A 15,905-nucleotide genomic window follows, 5' to 3' on the forward strand; every position below is an offset into this window, starting at 1 on the left:
ATATGTGGAAACCCTGTTACTTGAGTCGTTAAATTCCATGGACATGGTATTAGAAAACAGGGAGTCAGAATTAACTATACATCATACCCGTAAGGCAGTCCACATGTACGATAAAAAATCATCCCTTTCTGTCTCTGGTTTATGTAATTTGGGGATTTATTTCTTTGGTGCAAGTTGATATATTTTATGTTTGGTTTTATTCTTAGAAATTTGTTAATGTTTTCCTCCAAAATCAGATAGATAGACAGATAGATATGAATAATATATATATATATATAGTGAAACTTCCATTCAAAGAGTAGAAACAGGTTAAGAATTACTTAGTTCTAATTAAGTAAATAGATGTACCTTCTTCCTAGAGCTGGGGGGTTGTGCGCTGAGGGTCTGCTAATTGTCTTAGTCCACCTGTGCTACTATAATAACATACCTGAAACTGGATAATCTACAAACAACAAAAAGTTATTTCTTATGGTTCTGGAGGCTGGAAAGCCCAAGAACAAGGTGCTAGCAGGTTCAGTGTTTGCTGAGGGCCTAGTCTCTGCTTCCAACAAGTGCCCATTTCTTTGTCCTCCAGAAGGGAGGTACATCACGTCTTCACATAGCAAAGAAATGGAAGAGCAAATAAGACCTAGCTAGTTCCCTCCAACCCCTTCAAGCCAACACAAATCCACTCAGAAGGATGGAACCCTCATGCCCTCCCTAATCGTTTTCCAAAGGTCACGCCTTTGATACCTCTTGTTTATGGGGATGATGTTTCAACATGAATTTAGGAGGGACACAAATATTCAAACCATAGCACCCACCATCTTGGAAGTCCTACGCATCAGATGTCAGCCAGATTGACAGCTGCCAGACTAGTCGTCTTCTCTCCCAAAAGTAATTTCCCTGGTGAGAAAGAGGAAGGAGGTAAAATGATGTCATTAGAGGACTGGACCGACCAGTTCTGGGACTAAAAAGGTCAATGCCAGAGGCCAGCCAGAGAGTTACATTCACCTGCATCAAAGCCAACCACAGGCATGAATCCCCAGAGTGGGGGAGGGGAAGAAGGGATGCTCTAAAAAACTGAAAGTGCCTGTAAGAGAAGAATCCAGCCTGAAACACTTGCTAGTCCAACAAAGGTCCAGCATCTGCCAAATCCAACATTCAAGTAGGAGCTTTGTGTTGGGCTGTGGTTTGAATGTTTGTCCTCTCCAAACCTCACGTCAAGATTTAATTGCCACGGTGACAACATTGGGAGGTGGGGCCTTCAAGTGATGCTCAAGTCTCTAGGGTTTGAGTTTAAGAGTGGACTCAGGTTGTTCTTTGGGGATGGGGCTTGTTGTCACAGGAGTGGGGGTTCACCCCCTTTTGTACTCTCTCCTGCCCTTCTGCCATGTTCTGCTGCAGCAAAACGCCCCTCCCCAATGCCTACCCCTCGATCTTGAACTTTCCACCCTCCACAAACATGAGATAATAAACTTATATTTGTTACAAATTACCCACTCTGGGGCATTCTGTAATAGGAGCACAAAATAAACTAAAACAGGCTGTTTCCACCTCCTTCCTCCCCCAATTTGTCCCTAAGGATGGCAGACCCTTGGAAATAGGGCTGAGGAAGCAACAGAAGTTGGGGGAGTTTTCAGCTTATGTAATGTCCAAAGTGACCACTGCATGGAAACGGTCACTTTAGTTGATGAGGTCAGTCAATGTCAAGGGGACTTTCTTACCTAAGAAAAGAAAAGAGCCTCCATATCCAACTGCAGCATAAGTCACAGCCGCCAAGGTGACAGAGGGACAGAGGGAGGAATAAAGAAATGGTGTTCATACACATGGTGAAATATTATTCAGCCTTAAAAAAGGAGGAAGTTCTGCCATGTTTGATAACATAGATGAGCTTTGAGGACATTACACAGAGTGAAATAAGCTGGGTCAGGATTCCACTTGTATATGGAATCTAAAGTAGTCAAGTGAATAGAAACAGTAGAATAGTGGTTGCCAAGAACTGAGGGGAGGGAAATGGGAGCTGCTGGTCAAGGGGCATAAAGTTTCAGTGCTGCCAAGTGAGATCCACTGTACAACATGGTGCTTCAGTTAACAATACTGTGCTGTGCACCTAGTAATTTGTTGCATGTATAGATCTCATTTTAAGTGTTGTTACCACAATAAAAATAACTAGTCGTTAAAGGTAGTAAGTATAAAAACGTTATCATAGTGTCTGACTTGTAAAACATGTTTAATAAAACTAGACATCCTTTGTACAATGAGAAAAAAATAAGCTTAAGAATCAATATTAGCTGACCAGGGGAGGAGAGCAAAATAAATGTGAATGATCAGCAAGAAAAAACAAATCAAGTTTGTTTTGGTTGCTTTCTAACTACATCCAGTGCACACTGCTGGTTCAGCATACCGTTATAAATCACTCTGAATATGGCCCTACAAAAAGGCTCACTGGCACCAGCAAAAGATTGCATGATCTGTCATTTTTTGCTCCTTCCCTCTACACCTCAGTTATCAGTGCTGATGAGTTACTCAGCACCCCCACACTTCAGTTTTATCACCTCTAAAATGGGGACAATAATAGCAGGCATGATGTAATGCATTCACAAAATAGCAAGTACTCAAAAACTCCTTATTTTATTATTTTTTTCTCTTTAGTTATACATGTACTTTGACATGTCATACACACATGGAGTATAACTTCCCATTCTTCTTGTTGTACACTGGTCATGTATTCATATATGAACATAGGAAAGTTATGTCTGGTTCATTCTACTGTCTTTCCCATTCCCATCCCTCACACACTCCACCCCATCTGTTGTGACTCAGTATTTGCATATCAGCAAAAACATGTGGCCTTTGGTTTTTGTGGATTGGCTTATTTCACTTAGCATGATATTTTCCAGTTCCATCTATTTATCAGAAAATGCCATAATTTCACTCATCTTTAAAGCTGAGTACTATTCCATCCGTATATGTACCACATTTCTTTATCTATTCTTCTGTTGAAGGGCACCTAGCTTGGTTCCATAGTTTAGCTATTGTAAATTTAACTGCTATAAACATTGATGTGGCCATGTCATATAAGTATGCTGATCTTAAGTCCTTTGGGTATACACCCAAGGAGTGGAAAAACTGGGTTAAATGGTAGTTTCATTCCAAGTTTCCTGAGGAATCTCTATACTGCTTTCCAATTTGCAGTCCCACCAGCAATGTATGAGTGAACATTTTTCCCCACATCCTCGTCAACTTTTATTGTTATTTGTATTCTTGATAATTGCCATTCTAACTGGAGTGAGATGAAATCTCAGTGTAGTTTTAATTTGCATTTCTTTAATTGCTAGTGATGTTGAACATTTTTTAATATATTTGTTGACTGATCATATTTCTTCTTCTGTGAAGTGTCTGTTCAGTTCCTTTGCCCATTCACTGATGGGGTTATTTTCAAAACAACGATTGTTTTTTGTTTGTTTGTTTGTTTGGGGGGTTTTTTGTTTGTTTATTTGTTTGTTTGGTTTTTTGGTACTGGGGATTGAACTCAGGGGCACTCAACCACTGAGCCACATCCCCAGCCCAATTTGCATTTTTATTAGAGACAGAGTCTCACTAAGTTGCTTAGTGCCTCACTGTTGCTGAGGCTGGCTTTGAACCCCCAATCCTCCTGTCTTAGCCTTCCAAGCGCTGGGATTATAGGCATGTGCCACCACACCTGATCCAGCCATTGTTTTTATCCTCATCTCAGAGTGACAGGTGTAACTAGACCCACCCACGGGGGGAAAGTTGCAAAACCTTTTCTTCATGAGCCCAACTGAAGTATTTTTAGAAGTGACTTACCTGGGTTTCCCAATTTAAATTACCTCCATACATCATAAAGATGTTTGAAAGTATCTGAGTTGAACTACCCATATTCACTAACTGCCTTGTAAACCTAGTCTCTCAGCAGATTTAGGATCTCACTGGTTCTCATATGTCACACAAAGGGCCCATGGGGTGTTTCAAAAGTAAGACACCTGGAGTCAAAGCAAACTTTTCTGTAGCCTGGGGACTCATGCTGCTAAAAGGTGTCCTCTGACAAATCCTCTTTCATCTTGGAAAGACATTACCACTCACACAGGGGGACGCTTCTTTCTAGTTGCATGTCGTCCCTTTATTCACAAGGCTTATTTATAGCCATCTCTTTGGACCATATATTATTTGCCATGGTTGTAAGCTCTAATCTTTTGAAAAGGAAAATTTACTATTGATATTATTTAATTGTCATTTTATTGTATTGTATTGTATCAAAAAGCCTACAGTAAAGCTTTCCCTCCATCCATCTCCTAAGCCACCTGTTCCTGTCCCCCTCACCCCCTTCCCACAACTCTAATCACTGATATTTCCCAGGTATTATTGAGAGAGGACACTAGCCACCAGCTCTAACATCACCACACTTTCTTGTGGCTATGACAAGTGTTTAAGGCTCTGAATACTCTTCCTTTGTTAGGGCTGCTTTTGCAGCAAGCAACTTTGAAGGATGAGAGGCTATTCCATCTGGGAAAGAAGCAGACATGCTTGCCGACCCCTCCCAGCAGGTCATGAGTTTCCAAAGCTCATTATCCCCTCAGCTGCACTCAAACCCACTATCCATGCAGCATCCTGTGCGGCCAGGCAAACGGAGGGGTAGCAAATCAAACCTGAAGTTCCTGGTGCTGCCTGCTGCACTGGATAACATCCTCTGTCTCTGACCGGGGAGTCTGTGTCTTCCACCAGCATCTGTCCAGACATGGCAGGCTAACACTGGTATACCTGCAGGATGAAATCCCAGACTGACAGGTGCCCCTCCAGTTTTTTTTATACATGTGCGAGGAAATGCCTGTATGTTCTTATCTTCCTTTTTTTTAATACAAAGGACAGGATATTACCCACATTTTCTGCATCAGGATTTTTTTTCACTTAACAACACATCTTAGGAATTTTTCTATAAACTGAAGAATTTCTCAACCCATAGTTCCACAAGGTTCCAATATACAGATGCTATAAATGAATCCCCTATTGATGAACACTTAGATTGTTATTTTGCTGTTACAAACATTGCAGCAGTAAACATATGTCTACATAAATCATTTTCATACATATACAGATGTATGGATAAAATAAATTTCCATTTATAAGTCTAATTGATATTGCTACATTGTCCTTCAAATGTGTTCAATATACATTCCCGATCACCACTTATAAAAGTTTTTCCATTGTCTTTCCAAATGTACATTAATAAACACTTGGATACTTACCAATTTGATAGATAAGAATTGTGTCTCTCTGCATTTTAATTTAATTGTTTTTATCAGCAAAATTGAATTTTTTCCATATTTAAGAATCACTTATTTTCTTTTTCCAAATTATTTAGTTAGCCTTTTCCCATCATTCTACTGGAATTTTTTTTAATTTCTATAAGTCCTTTATATATTAGTTATAGTGCTATGTCTGTGATATAAATGGCAATTTTTACTAGTTTTCTCAATTGCCTTTTTACTGCCTTTAAGATACTTTTTTTCCTATGCAGAAATATTTTTTCATTTGCATTTAATAATTTTCCTCCTTTGGGATTTTAAGTTATGATTAGAAAGTCCTTTTCTCCCCATCAAGGTTATAAAGAGATTATCCCTCGTTTTCTTCTAGTAGATATAGATCTTTTTTTAATCGAAGTTCATAATTTCCACTAAGGTTCACTCTTGGTGTTGTACAGGGGTTTGGCCAAAAGTATAATCCATCATTCTAATTTCATGCACTGATGTAATAGTTTTGCTGCCCCTAAATCTCTGTTTGGGCTGTTAATACCTCCCCCAATGACCCCCAGCAGCCGTTGAGCTTTTCACTATCTCTCTAGTTTCACTCTTCCAAAAACACCGTACAGTTAGAAACATACAGGGCATGGCCTTTTCAGATTGGCTTCTTACGCTTAACAATATGCATTTAAATTTTCGCCACATCTTTTTGTGACTTGACAGTTCATTTTTCTTTAGTGCTGAATAGAATTCCATTGTCCCGATGGACCACAGCTAATTTTTCCATTCACTCACTAAAGGGCACCTTGGTTGCTTCCAAGTTTAGGAAGTTATGAGTAAATTTGCTACAAAGATTCATGTGTGGTTCTCCCTTTTTTAAACATCTAAATCTTGCTCTCCTTGGCATTCATCCCAGTGATGGTATAAGATAAAGATTGGATTTTACTTTTCAAATGGCTCTTGAGTTATGAAATGAATGAATTGAGTGGCCTCTCTTTGCCCTGGTGATTTGAAGTGTTACCACTTTTGTCCTGCTCTAAATTCCTCCTTGTGTGGGGGCTGATTTCTGGACTTCTCTTTGTCGTACTTGTCCACGTCACGTATCAGTACCAGTGAACCTTGTGACCCACTGGATCCCTGTTCTCCCATAATTCTCTGAGTTTCACTTTAAAACCGGCTTTCCTGGTTCAAAATTAAGTAATAAAACAAAGCTACACTTTTGAACCAGGCATCTTGGTCCAAAACACTATCACTTTTTTTTTTTGAAGTCACACTAATCTTATACATCAATTAGGAAAGAAATCATGGTGTCAGATCTTCCTGCCTAAGAATGTAGCATGTCTTCCTGTTTGTTCAAGTACTATTGGCATCCTTCCAGGGATTTAACGTTTTATTCATCGTAGTTCTTGCTCATTGCTTGTTAAACTTATTCCTATTACTTTGTTTGTTGCTGTTGTAAACGGGGTTGTTTTTCCTTTATAGTTCCTCTCTGGTTCTTGGGAGTACATATGAAAACTATTGATTTCTGGATATTAACTTTGTTCTCTATCACCTTATTGAACTCTCTAACAGTATTTCAACTGGGCTCTCCTGAGGTTTCCACCTATATGATCAGAGCGTGTTCAGAAGATGCTGCCGTTACCCGCTGCTTTCCCATTGCTATACTTCTAATCTCTTTCCCTTGTTATGTTGGTTAATAGCTTCAGCAGATGCACAATGGAGTTATAGTGATGGTCTTGGCATTTTCCTGGGTGTAGTAGAAATCCCTCCAGGGTTTCCCATCCAGCATGATGCTGTGTGTGTGTGTGTGTGTGTGTGTGTGTGTGTGCATGCAAGCACGCGTGTGTGTAAAATCATGTTGGAAAAAAAATCCCTTTATTTTACTTTATTGAGTTTTTATCCAAAGTCATGGTTGAATTTTATCAGATACCTTTTCAGCGTCTGTGATTACGATCATATTTTTGTATTTTATTTCTTTATGTAATCCATTTTCACATTTCTGGAATAAGCCTATGTTATACTGTTGTTTTCCTCTGCTGTTTGATGGACAGAATTTTATTTAGGATTTTTTTATATTCCTAACCTAGGGCCTTCTTTTACTCCCTTCCCCGTGTTCTCAGGTGGATAATATCCATGATGCAGGCATTAGATGGCGACAGTCTGAGGTCATCCTTACTTTAATATGCTCCAGAACACTGTTAATAGCCTTTAAACCATCTGCCACTTAAAGGCTCAGTGAAAGCTACAAAACTAGCTAGGATTGGTACTTGGGTGGAAAAGGACCTCTCATCACTTTTACTATATATCTTCTAGAAATCAGTATGTTTGGTTTGCATGATCCATGCTGTTCTGCTTTACTCTCATATTAGTTTTATGCCATTTTATAAGAAAAGAGACAGCCAATAATTACTATATATTGAGAGATGTTTCCAGACAAATTTACATTTTTTCTAGAACAGTGTCATTTGTAGGATCTTAACATGCTGGGGTACCACCCCAGGCTCCTTCCTACCTCCTGCCTGCTTCCCAGCTGCCCAAGTGCCTTCTGAGAATGGCCCTTGGATTGCAGAAGCCAGCACCCCCCGGAAATGGCTCAGCAGCAGACTGGGACTGAGCATAGAACTCTCAGCCACCTTGCCTCAAGGCAAGACCATTCTGTGGTGTCCTTCAGATTTCAGAGTTGGTTTTTTTTTTTTTTTTAATGAGGTCAGCCTCTGTCTAGATTTCCTCAAAATCTCCTTCTTGCCCGGCTTCTTCTTTTACTTGTCCTCTTTTCCCGACTCTCTCAATAAATCAATGTCCAAGAACCCCAGATTCAGCCTCTGCTTCCAGATAGCCTGGCCTTAGACACATTAGACAAAGCATTATTTATGGCGTCTACAAGCATGGGGGAGGTGCAGCTTTGAGATCCCCTTGCAATGACCATTTGCTCCCCACCCCGGGAATCAAGGGTCTTCATGTGGGAAACCAATATGTGGAAAGGAGAATGTCATGAATTTCTGTGTAGTAACAGGATGCTTCTACTCCAAAAACCACTAATTCACACATGGAGACGAATGCTCGTAAGACCAGAAAAATCATCTTATTTCAATACAAAAGGAATGATCTTTATCTGAGGAATAAGCATGTACCGTAGCACTTTATAATATTTGTGGGCCCCCTCCCCTTGAAAATTTCATATTTTCACACTAGAATTGTAGGATGGGAGAGTGAAAGAAAAAAAATCACCTACTTAAATGCTAGTTAATAAAGACTTTGTTCCTAATACTTTTTTGCTTATATTTTTCTATCACTGCCAAGTTCTATTTTCCAACTCATAAAATTGATAGTGCCATCAAGTCACCCTCCATGGGCTTTGAGGGACCAATAATGAGCAATGTCTGCCTTCTCCTCTCACCCAAATTAAGACTGTCAGCGTTGAATTTGGCCATTCTTAATAAAAAAATTTTCAAGTTTTTATTTTTAACATGTAATTCTTAAGCATTTGTTTTCTCTCTCTCTCTCTCTCTCTCTCTCTCTCTCTCTCTCTCTCTCTCTCTCTCTCTCCCCCTCCCTCCCTCCCTCCCTCTCTCTATTATTTCAGTCCCCAGGGTCTTTTCTCTGACTGCCTCCACCCTGCCCTTTCTGGCCTGGATTTCCACCTCCTCATTGTACAATGTGCAGACTCTAAACCATTGCAACAGCCTCTCTCATCTGCTACTATAGCATCTCCCTCCACTCATCCACTCACTGATCACAATGTCACTGTCCTGCTCAAAGTCCCAGGTAACAACTTCCCATGCTCTTTGCATGAGATGTAACATCTTCAGGGTGGCATTCACGAACCTCCGTAATTAATTTCTACCTGACTTTGAAGCTGAACCACCACCACTGTTCTGAACAAATCTCCCACTGGTACCAAAACAGACTTCATTGTCCCAAAAAATACACCTGTGCCTTTCTCCATCCACAACTTTGGATGATGTCTTCACTCCACCTCAGGTGCCTCTTCCTACACCACATGCCACACACCAAATTTCCAAAATCTATCTAAGTAGCAATCTCTGTGTGTCTTCTTTCTGTCTGTCTGCCTCTGTGTCAATGCTAGTGACATTCTGTGTGTAGCACTTAAGTGATATTCATCACACAATATCTTATTTTGTACACATTTCTGTCTCTGCATCATGTCCCTAAGTAGATGCCACAGGATAGGACCACGTCTTAAATACCCGGTATCTCCCGTGTCAGTTTAGCATGGTGCTGGCGCAGAGGAAGTGGGGTTAATGAAAAGCGAATAAGCAAATAATGCATTTCTTGAGCCACATAATTGTACTGAAGATGACAGAGCCTGGAGTCAAGCAGGGTTGAGAATTAATGAGGAGTGAAAGGAAAGCAGTTTATTTTTTTCTACAGCTATAATCTCCATGGCATCAAGAGAAGAGAACCAGGCCAGGACCTCAAGAGCAACAGTACCTGTTCTCAAAGAGTTGCCTGTTTCTAAGTTGGGCTACGTGTGTCCCCCCCCCCCATCAGAATACTGAAACACGAGAAGAAATGATTAGAGATGTTATTTCCCATTGCTCTGAACACGTGCTTTAATGAAGCTGGAGTCTGCAAAATGATATCTCCATCAAGGTGGCTCCTCATTAACTGTTTCACAACTGTCCACGTGACACTTTAAAATGGTCCACATAGAAAATAGCACCCAGACACCTGAGTGAGCAGCTGGCTGGTCCCCCTTCTCAGAAGCTTTAGGCCTTGCTGACAAACCATTGTCAGCACTGTCTCTGGCCCCACAGCCAGAGGTAAGCCAGTGAATGGCTGAGCCACAAGGCTGCCAGAACCTAGGGGGTGGGCAGCAGCCAAATTGCATCTGCTGTTAAACTTGTCCTGGGGAAGAAAACACAGGAGTTTGGTTGACTTCTATTCTTTGCTTTTATCAAAGCAGTATAACTTTGACTAACATGTCCAGTTGCTTTGTGAGATCACCAAGAAGCCAAATCCACCACCAAGAGGGACACAGGACAAGGATGGCCCAACCCAACTCCTGAGTCCTTTTCACAAATGGAAATTACCAAGAGAAACCAGAAGGACAGCAATGAATTAGTGGGTGGGAGGCAACAGTGTACAGGGCAGCCTTGTTAAGTGGGGAGGGAAGATGGACAGACAGTTAGCCCAGCTGCCAGAGCTCTCCAGAAGCAGGAGTATGTTGCTCCACCAGCCACCATGGAGGCTCACTGAATGCATATGGCGGGCCAACCCTCCATTGATGGCAACCAAGGGAGTAGATGTTTGCCTGCACCTCCCTGCCTCTCTTCCTCATTCTCCCCTCTGGTCTCCATCCCTTTTCTTCCTTTCTGTCTCTCTTCCTATGTCACAAAGGAAGATCCAAACTGTGTGTAGGGCAGGAGAGGGCAGATGTTATCTGGGGTTAGAATTGAGTTCTCAAAGGAGAACATTTCAAGTCCGAGGAACAAGAACATATAAAGAACTTCAGATATGCTCAGTAATGTTTGCATCGGAGGAAGTAATTCTTAATAAAAATGAAAAGTCTGCTCCCATGTGCCCTCAATTTACATATCATATTTGTAAAAAATGGTTCACATTTACCAGAGAAATCAGCTGCTAAACCACTACTCTGTACTGACCGTTCACGGCATAGAATCTAGAACCCAGCCAACAGTGGTTTGCTCAGTGTATGGTAGAACTAATAGGTGTCCCTGATACCATCCCTCGACATGCGGTTGTAGTGCCTGGAAAATCAGATTTGTTTTTGAGTCAGTAAGATAGACTGGTTTGTGCCAGGCAATCTATATAATTGCCCAGAGTCCTGGGGAGCTCCTTCTTAAAATATTCTGTGGAAATTTCAGCTACTCCCCTCAAGGAATTTACCCTAAGTGAAGAGAAAATACACATTCACACATGGATTGATTAGAGCAGGAGAAAGAATCAACTTTGATTTGAGGTTTTCTAGGGTCTTGAACAAAAGTGATCAATATCATAGTTTAAAGAAAACGAAGTTTGAATGTTGTTTTTTAAGGTTCTTTGGGTTTCGATCAATGCAGAGAACCATTTCATTGGCAAGTTTCCTTTGTTTATGATTTGAAATGAACATTATCCTATGAAAAGGAAATCATGAAGGATCCCATGCTTTTTCATGTTAATATAAACAAATTATCAGCTCCTGTCCTGAGAGTTGATCCTATCGAGGGAAAAGGTGAAAATGCAGAGGCCACTACGAGGGGTGGGGAAGGGAGCATCTTGGCAGCACCACGTTCTGTGAGTGGGAACCCGGGACTCAGGGAGATAAAGAAAATTGGCCCCTTGATAAGTCTGAGCTCCAAACTCTCTGCTCTTTTGGCTCAAATATAGCATTTAGATACTAGTAATAAAACCTGAGGCACTTGGTGAGTTTGTCCCTGGCTGTTCTCAGAGAGCCGTCAGGATCTCTCAGTGAGTTGCATATGACCAGAAGCAAGGCGAAAGCCCTTTCACAGTTCTAGAAACCAAATCATGAAAGTGCCTGGTTTTCAAGGTTTCCTAAGCTCTAAGGACCAGCTGCACTGTGATTCCTGAAAAAGACCAGGAAGGAGGAAAATGGTTCAGGGCTGCAAGAGGCTGGCCCTGCCCCTGTACACCCCATGGAGGAGGTAAGGGACCATGGCCTCTCAGAAATGGGAAGGGGAAGAGGGGAGGTCTGGCTGCCGGCTGCCTGCTGCCTGCCAGCTGTGCCCTGGCTTCTCAGGGCTAGTAAGTGGGAGCTGTGTGGTCTAGAAGTGGGAACCTCACTCTTTCCTGATGTTATTGATTTACAACACTGTTTTTAGGCGTAAGTTTCAGGAAGTACAAAATGTCACATAGATGTGTTTTTCCTAAACTATGAGGTCAGAGCCAAGCCTGGACCCTGGGCATCTGCCATGGGTACAGCACAAAGCTCCTGCCCCAGACAGCTACCAAGTGCACTCACCTGGGTGTGTGACTGTTGCAGCCACAAGCTCTCGGTCTACTGTGCTGTTCCCTCAATGCTGCTGAGATGCCTGTCCCTGCACAGAAATACACAGGGGCACCAGCCTGTGAGCCGTGGTGTTGGAGGGGGACTTCAAACGCCTCCCAGCCCTGCTGGCCTGTGCAGTGACCCCTCAGCCGGGTTCTGCTTTTTTCTTAAGCCACAGGCTGCTTCCTGTCCCACCACATGCCCCTTATTGTTCCAAGCCACTGGGCTTTGACTTCAACAGTGTTAGAATTTTCCGGAACTAAAGGGCAAACCCATGTTAAGGTCAGAGAATGGGAAAGACAGGTGTCTCCACAGCGCATGGGACTGAGAACCAAATGGATAGGCCCTGGAGGACTTAGAGAGAGGGGCATGTTTGGAGTGGAAGGTACAGGGGACCTGGCTCGGCGGCTCACCTGGCTCCTGCATTCTGAGGGGCAGCCATGCTCTCCTACGGGAAGGAGGAACAAGGGCAGGCTGGCCTCAGGCTTATACCTTGTCTCCCCCTACACCCTAGGCATGATAAATAGAGGGGTCTGCAGGGTAGGGCTGGGCTCAGGACCCTTCCTTTGCCTTCACCCACTCCCAAGCATAGCACATGCCCGTTAGCTCACCTGGGATTGAAGATGCAGTTGTTGACATGGAGGGCAGGGCAGGTGGCAGAATTTCTAGGGTAGAGAAGGTGATTGGCTCATAGGGCTGTGGGCACTTTGCTCTTCCCTTGGAGTCTCAGCAGCTGCCCAGCTGCCTCCTGCTTCAGACTGGGCTGGCCCTGTGTCACTTCTTTAGTGGCAGGTCACCATCCTAACTCCATCATGCCCATCTTTCCCTAAGACTCTCCTACATGAAAGTGGGGGAGCTTCAAGCTTCCCATTTCCCATGAGATAAATTATCAGCAGCTCACATGCAGCCATTTGGGAAAAAACTCAAGGGTGACCATGCTGATCTTGGCTTGAGAAGCCAATAGACATCTCAGAGTGAACACTGTGATTCCAGCTGTTTTCCGGGGATGCAGCTTGAAAGCTACATAGGGATGAGGTGAGATCCCACAGGAGGCACCTTCTGTCACTCACACAAACCCCATGACATAGCAAAGCTTCTCTGCATGCCAGCCTGGTAAACGTCGAGGCTGCTGCTTATGGGACAGTGGGCAAAGTCACCTGCAGCAGGTCTCCCTATGAAGTCCAGGCTGTTCTGACCACTCTCTGTGTCCCACAGGCTTGGACACCAGGCAGGCACAGGTCATCGTCCTGTCCTCGGGCACCAAGTGCATCAGTGGTGAGCACATCAGCGACCAGGGCCTGGTGGTGAATGACTGCCATGCGGAGATCGTGGCCAGGAGGGCCTTCCTTCACTTCCTGTATGCACAACTGGAGCTGCACCTGAGGTACGGGGCCCTGGCCATGGCTGCTGGGACTCCAGGGGCTGGCTGCTCTTTGATGGGTGTGTTGGCACACCACTGCTGGTGAGCAGCCAGGGGAACAGAAGGGGGACCCACACCAGCTCAGAACACACTGCTCCCTTCATCCTGGCAGATTCCTTCCCAGGGTGCTCCACGAAGCGTCCCCTTCTATTCAGACCTGAGCACCCTTTGAGCACCAGCAAGATGCTGAAACACCAGGTCCCCTCCTCATTACTCCATGCCACTCCCCAGGAAACCTGTTTGCCTACAAGTTGCATACACACATACCTCCACACAGCTGCCCCCACATGGACACACTCAGGGACATGCTCATTCCATTTGATTATTTCTTTTAAAACATGCAGGGGCTCATCACAGTGTCCCCAAAAGTCAATCTTCTTCATGAGGCTCGGATCCACTACAGTCCAGAAAGCCACAGACACAGTCATGGCTTCATCTCACGTGCAGTCCACGTTCAGTGAAGGTGTTTCTCCAGTGACATGCTGGGACTCTAAATGCCAATAGCATGAAGACAGGATCCAGCTCTAGGGACAGCTAGAGGAGCACAGAGGAGCCCCCCAATGCTGGCTTCATATGTGCCCTTAATTGAAGGCAATACTCTTTCCACCACCAGCTTCCAGTTAGGTCCAGAATGAGCATTACGGGAAGGAAGGAAGGAAGGAAGGAAGGAAGGAAGGAAGGAAGGAAGGAAGGAAGGAAGGGAGGGAGGGAGGGAGGGAGGGAGGGAGACAAAGGAAGGAATGAATTCACTATCTCTTGGGAGACGGGAGGTATTGCTCTCTCTGAAACCCATAGCTGCATTGACTGAACTGAAGGTGTGTTCTCTTACTGTGTGAGGTAGCTTGGATTAATGTATCTGCTGTCTGATAGACTTTCATTTCAGCCATGGAAATGTGCCAGTTTGGAGGCGGCCTCTCTGCTCAATTTTGACAAGATTGTATCCACCTTGAATGGGGCCCACAGGGCAGGATTTCCATGGGAAGCAGCGCCACCCTCTCCCTGCTCAGTCTTATTTTTTAAATTTCTCAGCCAGGGAAATTTCTTACAGAGTCGAGGTTTCTCTAAGAGTGGCCAAGGCTATCTCTCAAACCTAGGCTCACAGATGGCTATCATTTTGCTTCCCAAGTGACAGGCTCTAGTTTCCACTGGACAAGTCCCAGGCAAGCAGCTCTTACATATGACAAGGTGGCCAGTCCCATGTTGGTGCACAGTACCTTCTAGCCCTTGTCCTGCTGGGTGAGGCCATCCTCTCCTGGCCTCATTTCACCCTACATCCCCACATTCCCAAATGTGTTCAGTTTTCTAGACCTTGCCCTCAGGTAGTGGGACTAAAGTAACCAAGGATGGGTTCTGAGATGTTACCTGTCTCATTACTCCACCTCCAAGTGTATTTTAATAAGGGCATTCTGAAACAGAGGCCACTGAGACCCCAAGAAATGTGCTCGGAGGTTGGAATTTTCAGTGTTCTCATGACAGCCTTCTCCAGCCATCAGGAAAAGGCAGACTGTCACCTGGGCTGGCATCTCTCTCTAAGACACATTAAACAGGAGCAGAGATGCAGGTGGACTAGAGCGCATGTCTCGGATGCATGCCTGCACTGAGCTATTCGGTCACAGGGTTTGATGGCTGTGGGTCTCTTTGCCAGAATGTTCCTTCCCTGCATCCTCCAGCTGCCCTTCTGTAGCCTTTGAAGCAGTGTTCCTCAAATCCACTAATAATGGGATCTCAGGGGGGCTCTGTGAGTGACTCATCATGCCCATTAGCATGTGCAGCAGCTACACAAAGGGAAGAAAGGCCCGAGTATATGCCAAACAGACTCAAATAAAAGCAATACCTTAATACACTCAATTAATTTTTATCTGAGCCTCTGAGCAGTGCGCAGAAGCCTGATATATTGCCCCATCGGTTCCAGGAGGCCCGCCCAGGCGCGGCTAGAGTTGAACGTAAGGGAGCAGAGTTGGAAATCTCTCAAAATGCAGAGAAGGATTTCTCCTGAATATCCAACTGCTCAGTTGGAAATATTTCCAAGTACCCTTTCCTCCAGTTGGTGTAGTGGGAGGGAATCAGGCCAAGATCTGCCAGGAGTTGGCTGCATGCCCAGCACTGTGCTGCCAGCTTGCAGGGTGGGGGCTCAAAGACAATGTCTCCCATCCCTTCCCTGCATGGGGGCACCAGTAATGGCTTATGAAAAGCCAGCTACAGGGAGTGAGGTTTGAGCCCCTTGGCAAACCGGGAACGTTGGTCCCCAGGATCCCTGGAGGAGCTCACTTGG

At 44.0% G+C, this 15,905-nt stretch overlaps 1 protein-coding gene across 1 annotated transcript in view; it reads left to right on the plus strand.

Annotated features, from left to right (window-relative positions):
• Adarb2 (adenosine deaminase RNA specific B2 (inactive)) overlaps positions 1–15,905 on the plus strand; it is a 203,715-nt gene that overhangs the window by 146,875 nt on the left and 40,935 nt on the right. The window contains exon 6 of the mRNA XM_026412094.2: positions 13,429–13,597. Within this exon, the coding sequence (XP_026267879.2) occupies positions 13,429–13,597 (169 nt within the window). The remainder of the gene's footprint in view (positions 1–13,428; positions 13,598–15,905) is intronic.

This window comes from Urocitellus parryii, chromosome 9, assembly GCF_045843805.1.
Source record: "Urocitellus parryii isolate mUroPar1 chromosome 9, mUroPar1.hap1, whole genome shotgun sequence".
Classification (NCBI taxonomy): domain Eukaryota; kingdom Metazoa; phylum Chordata; class Mammalia; order Rodentia; family Sciuridae; genus Urocitellus; species Urocitellus parryii.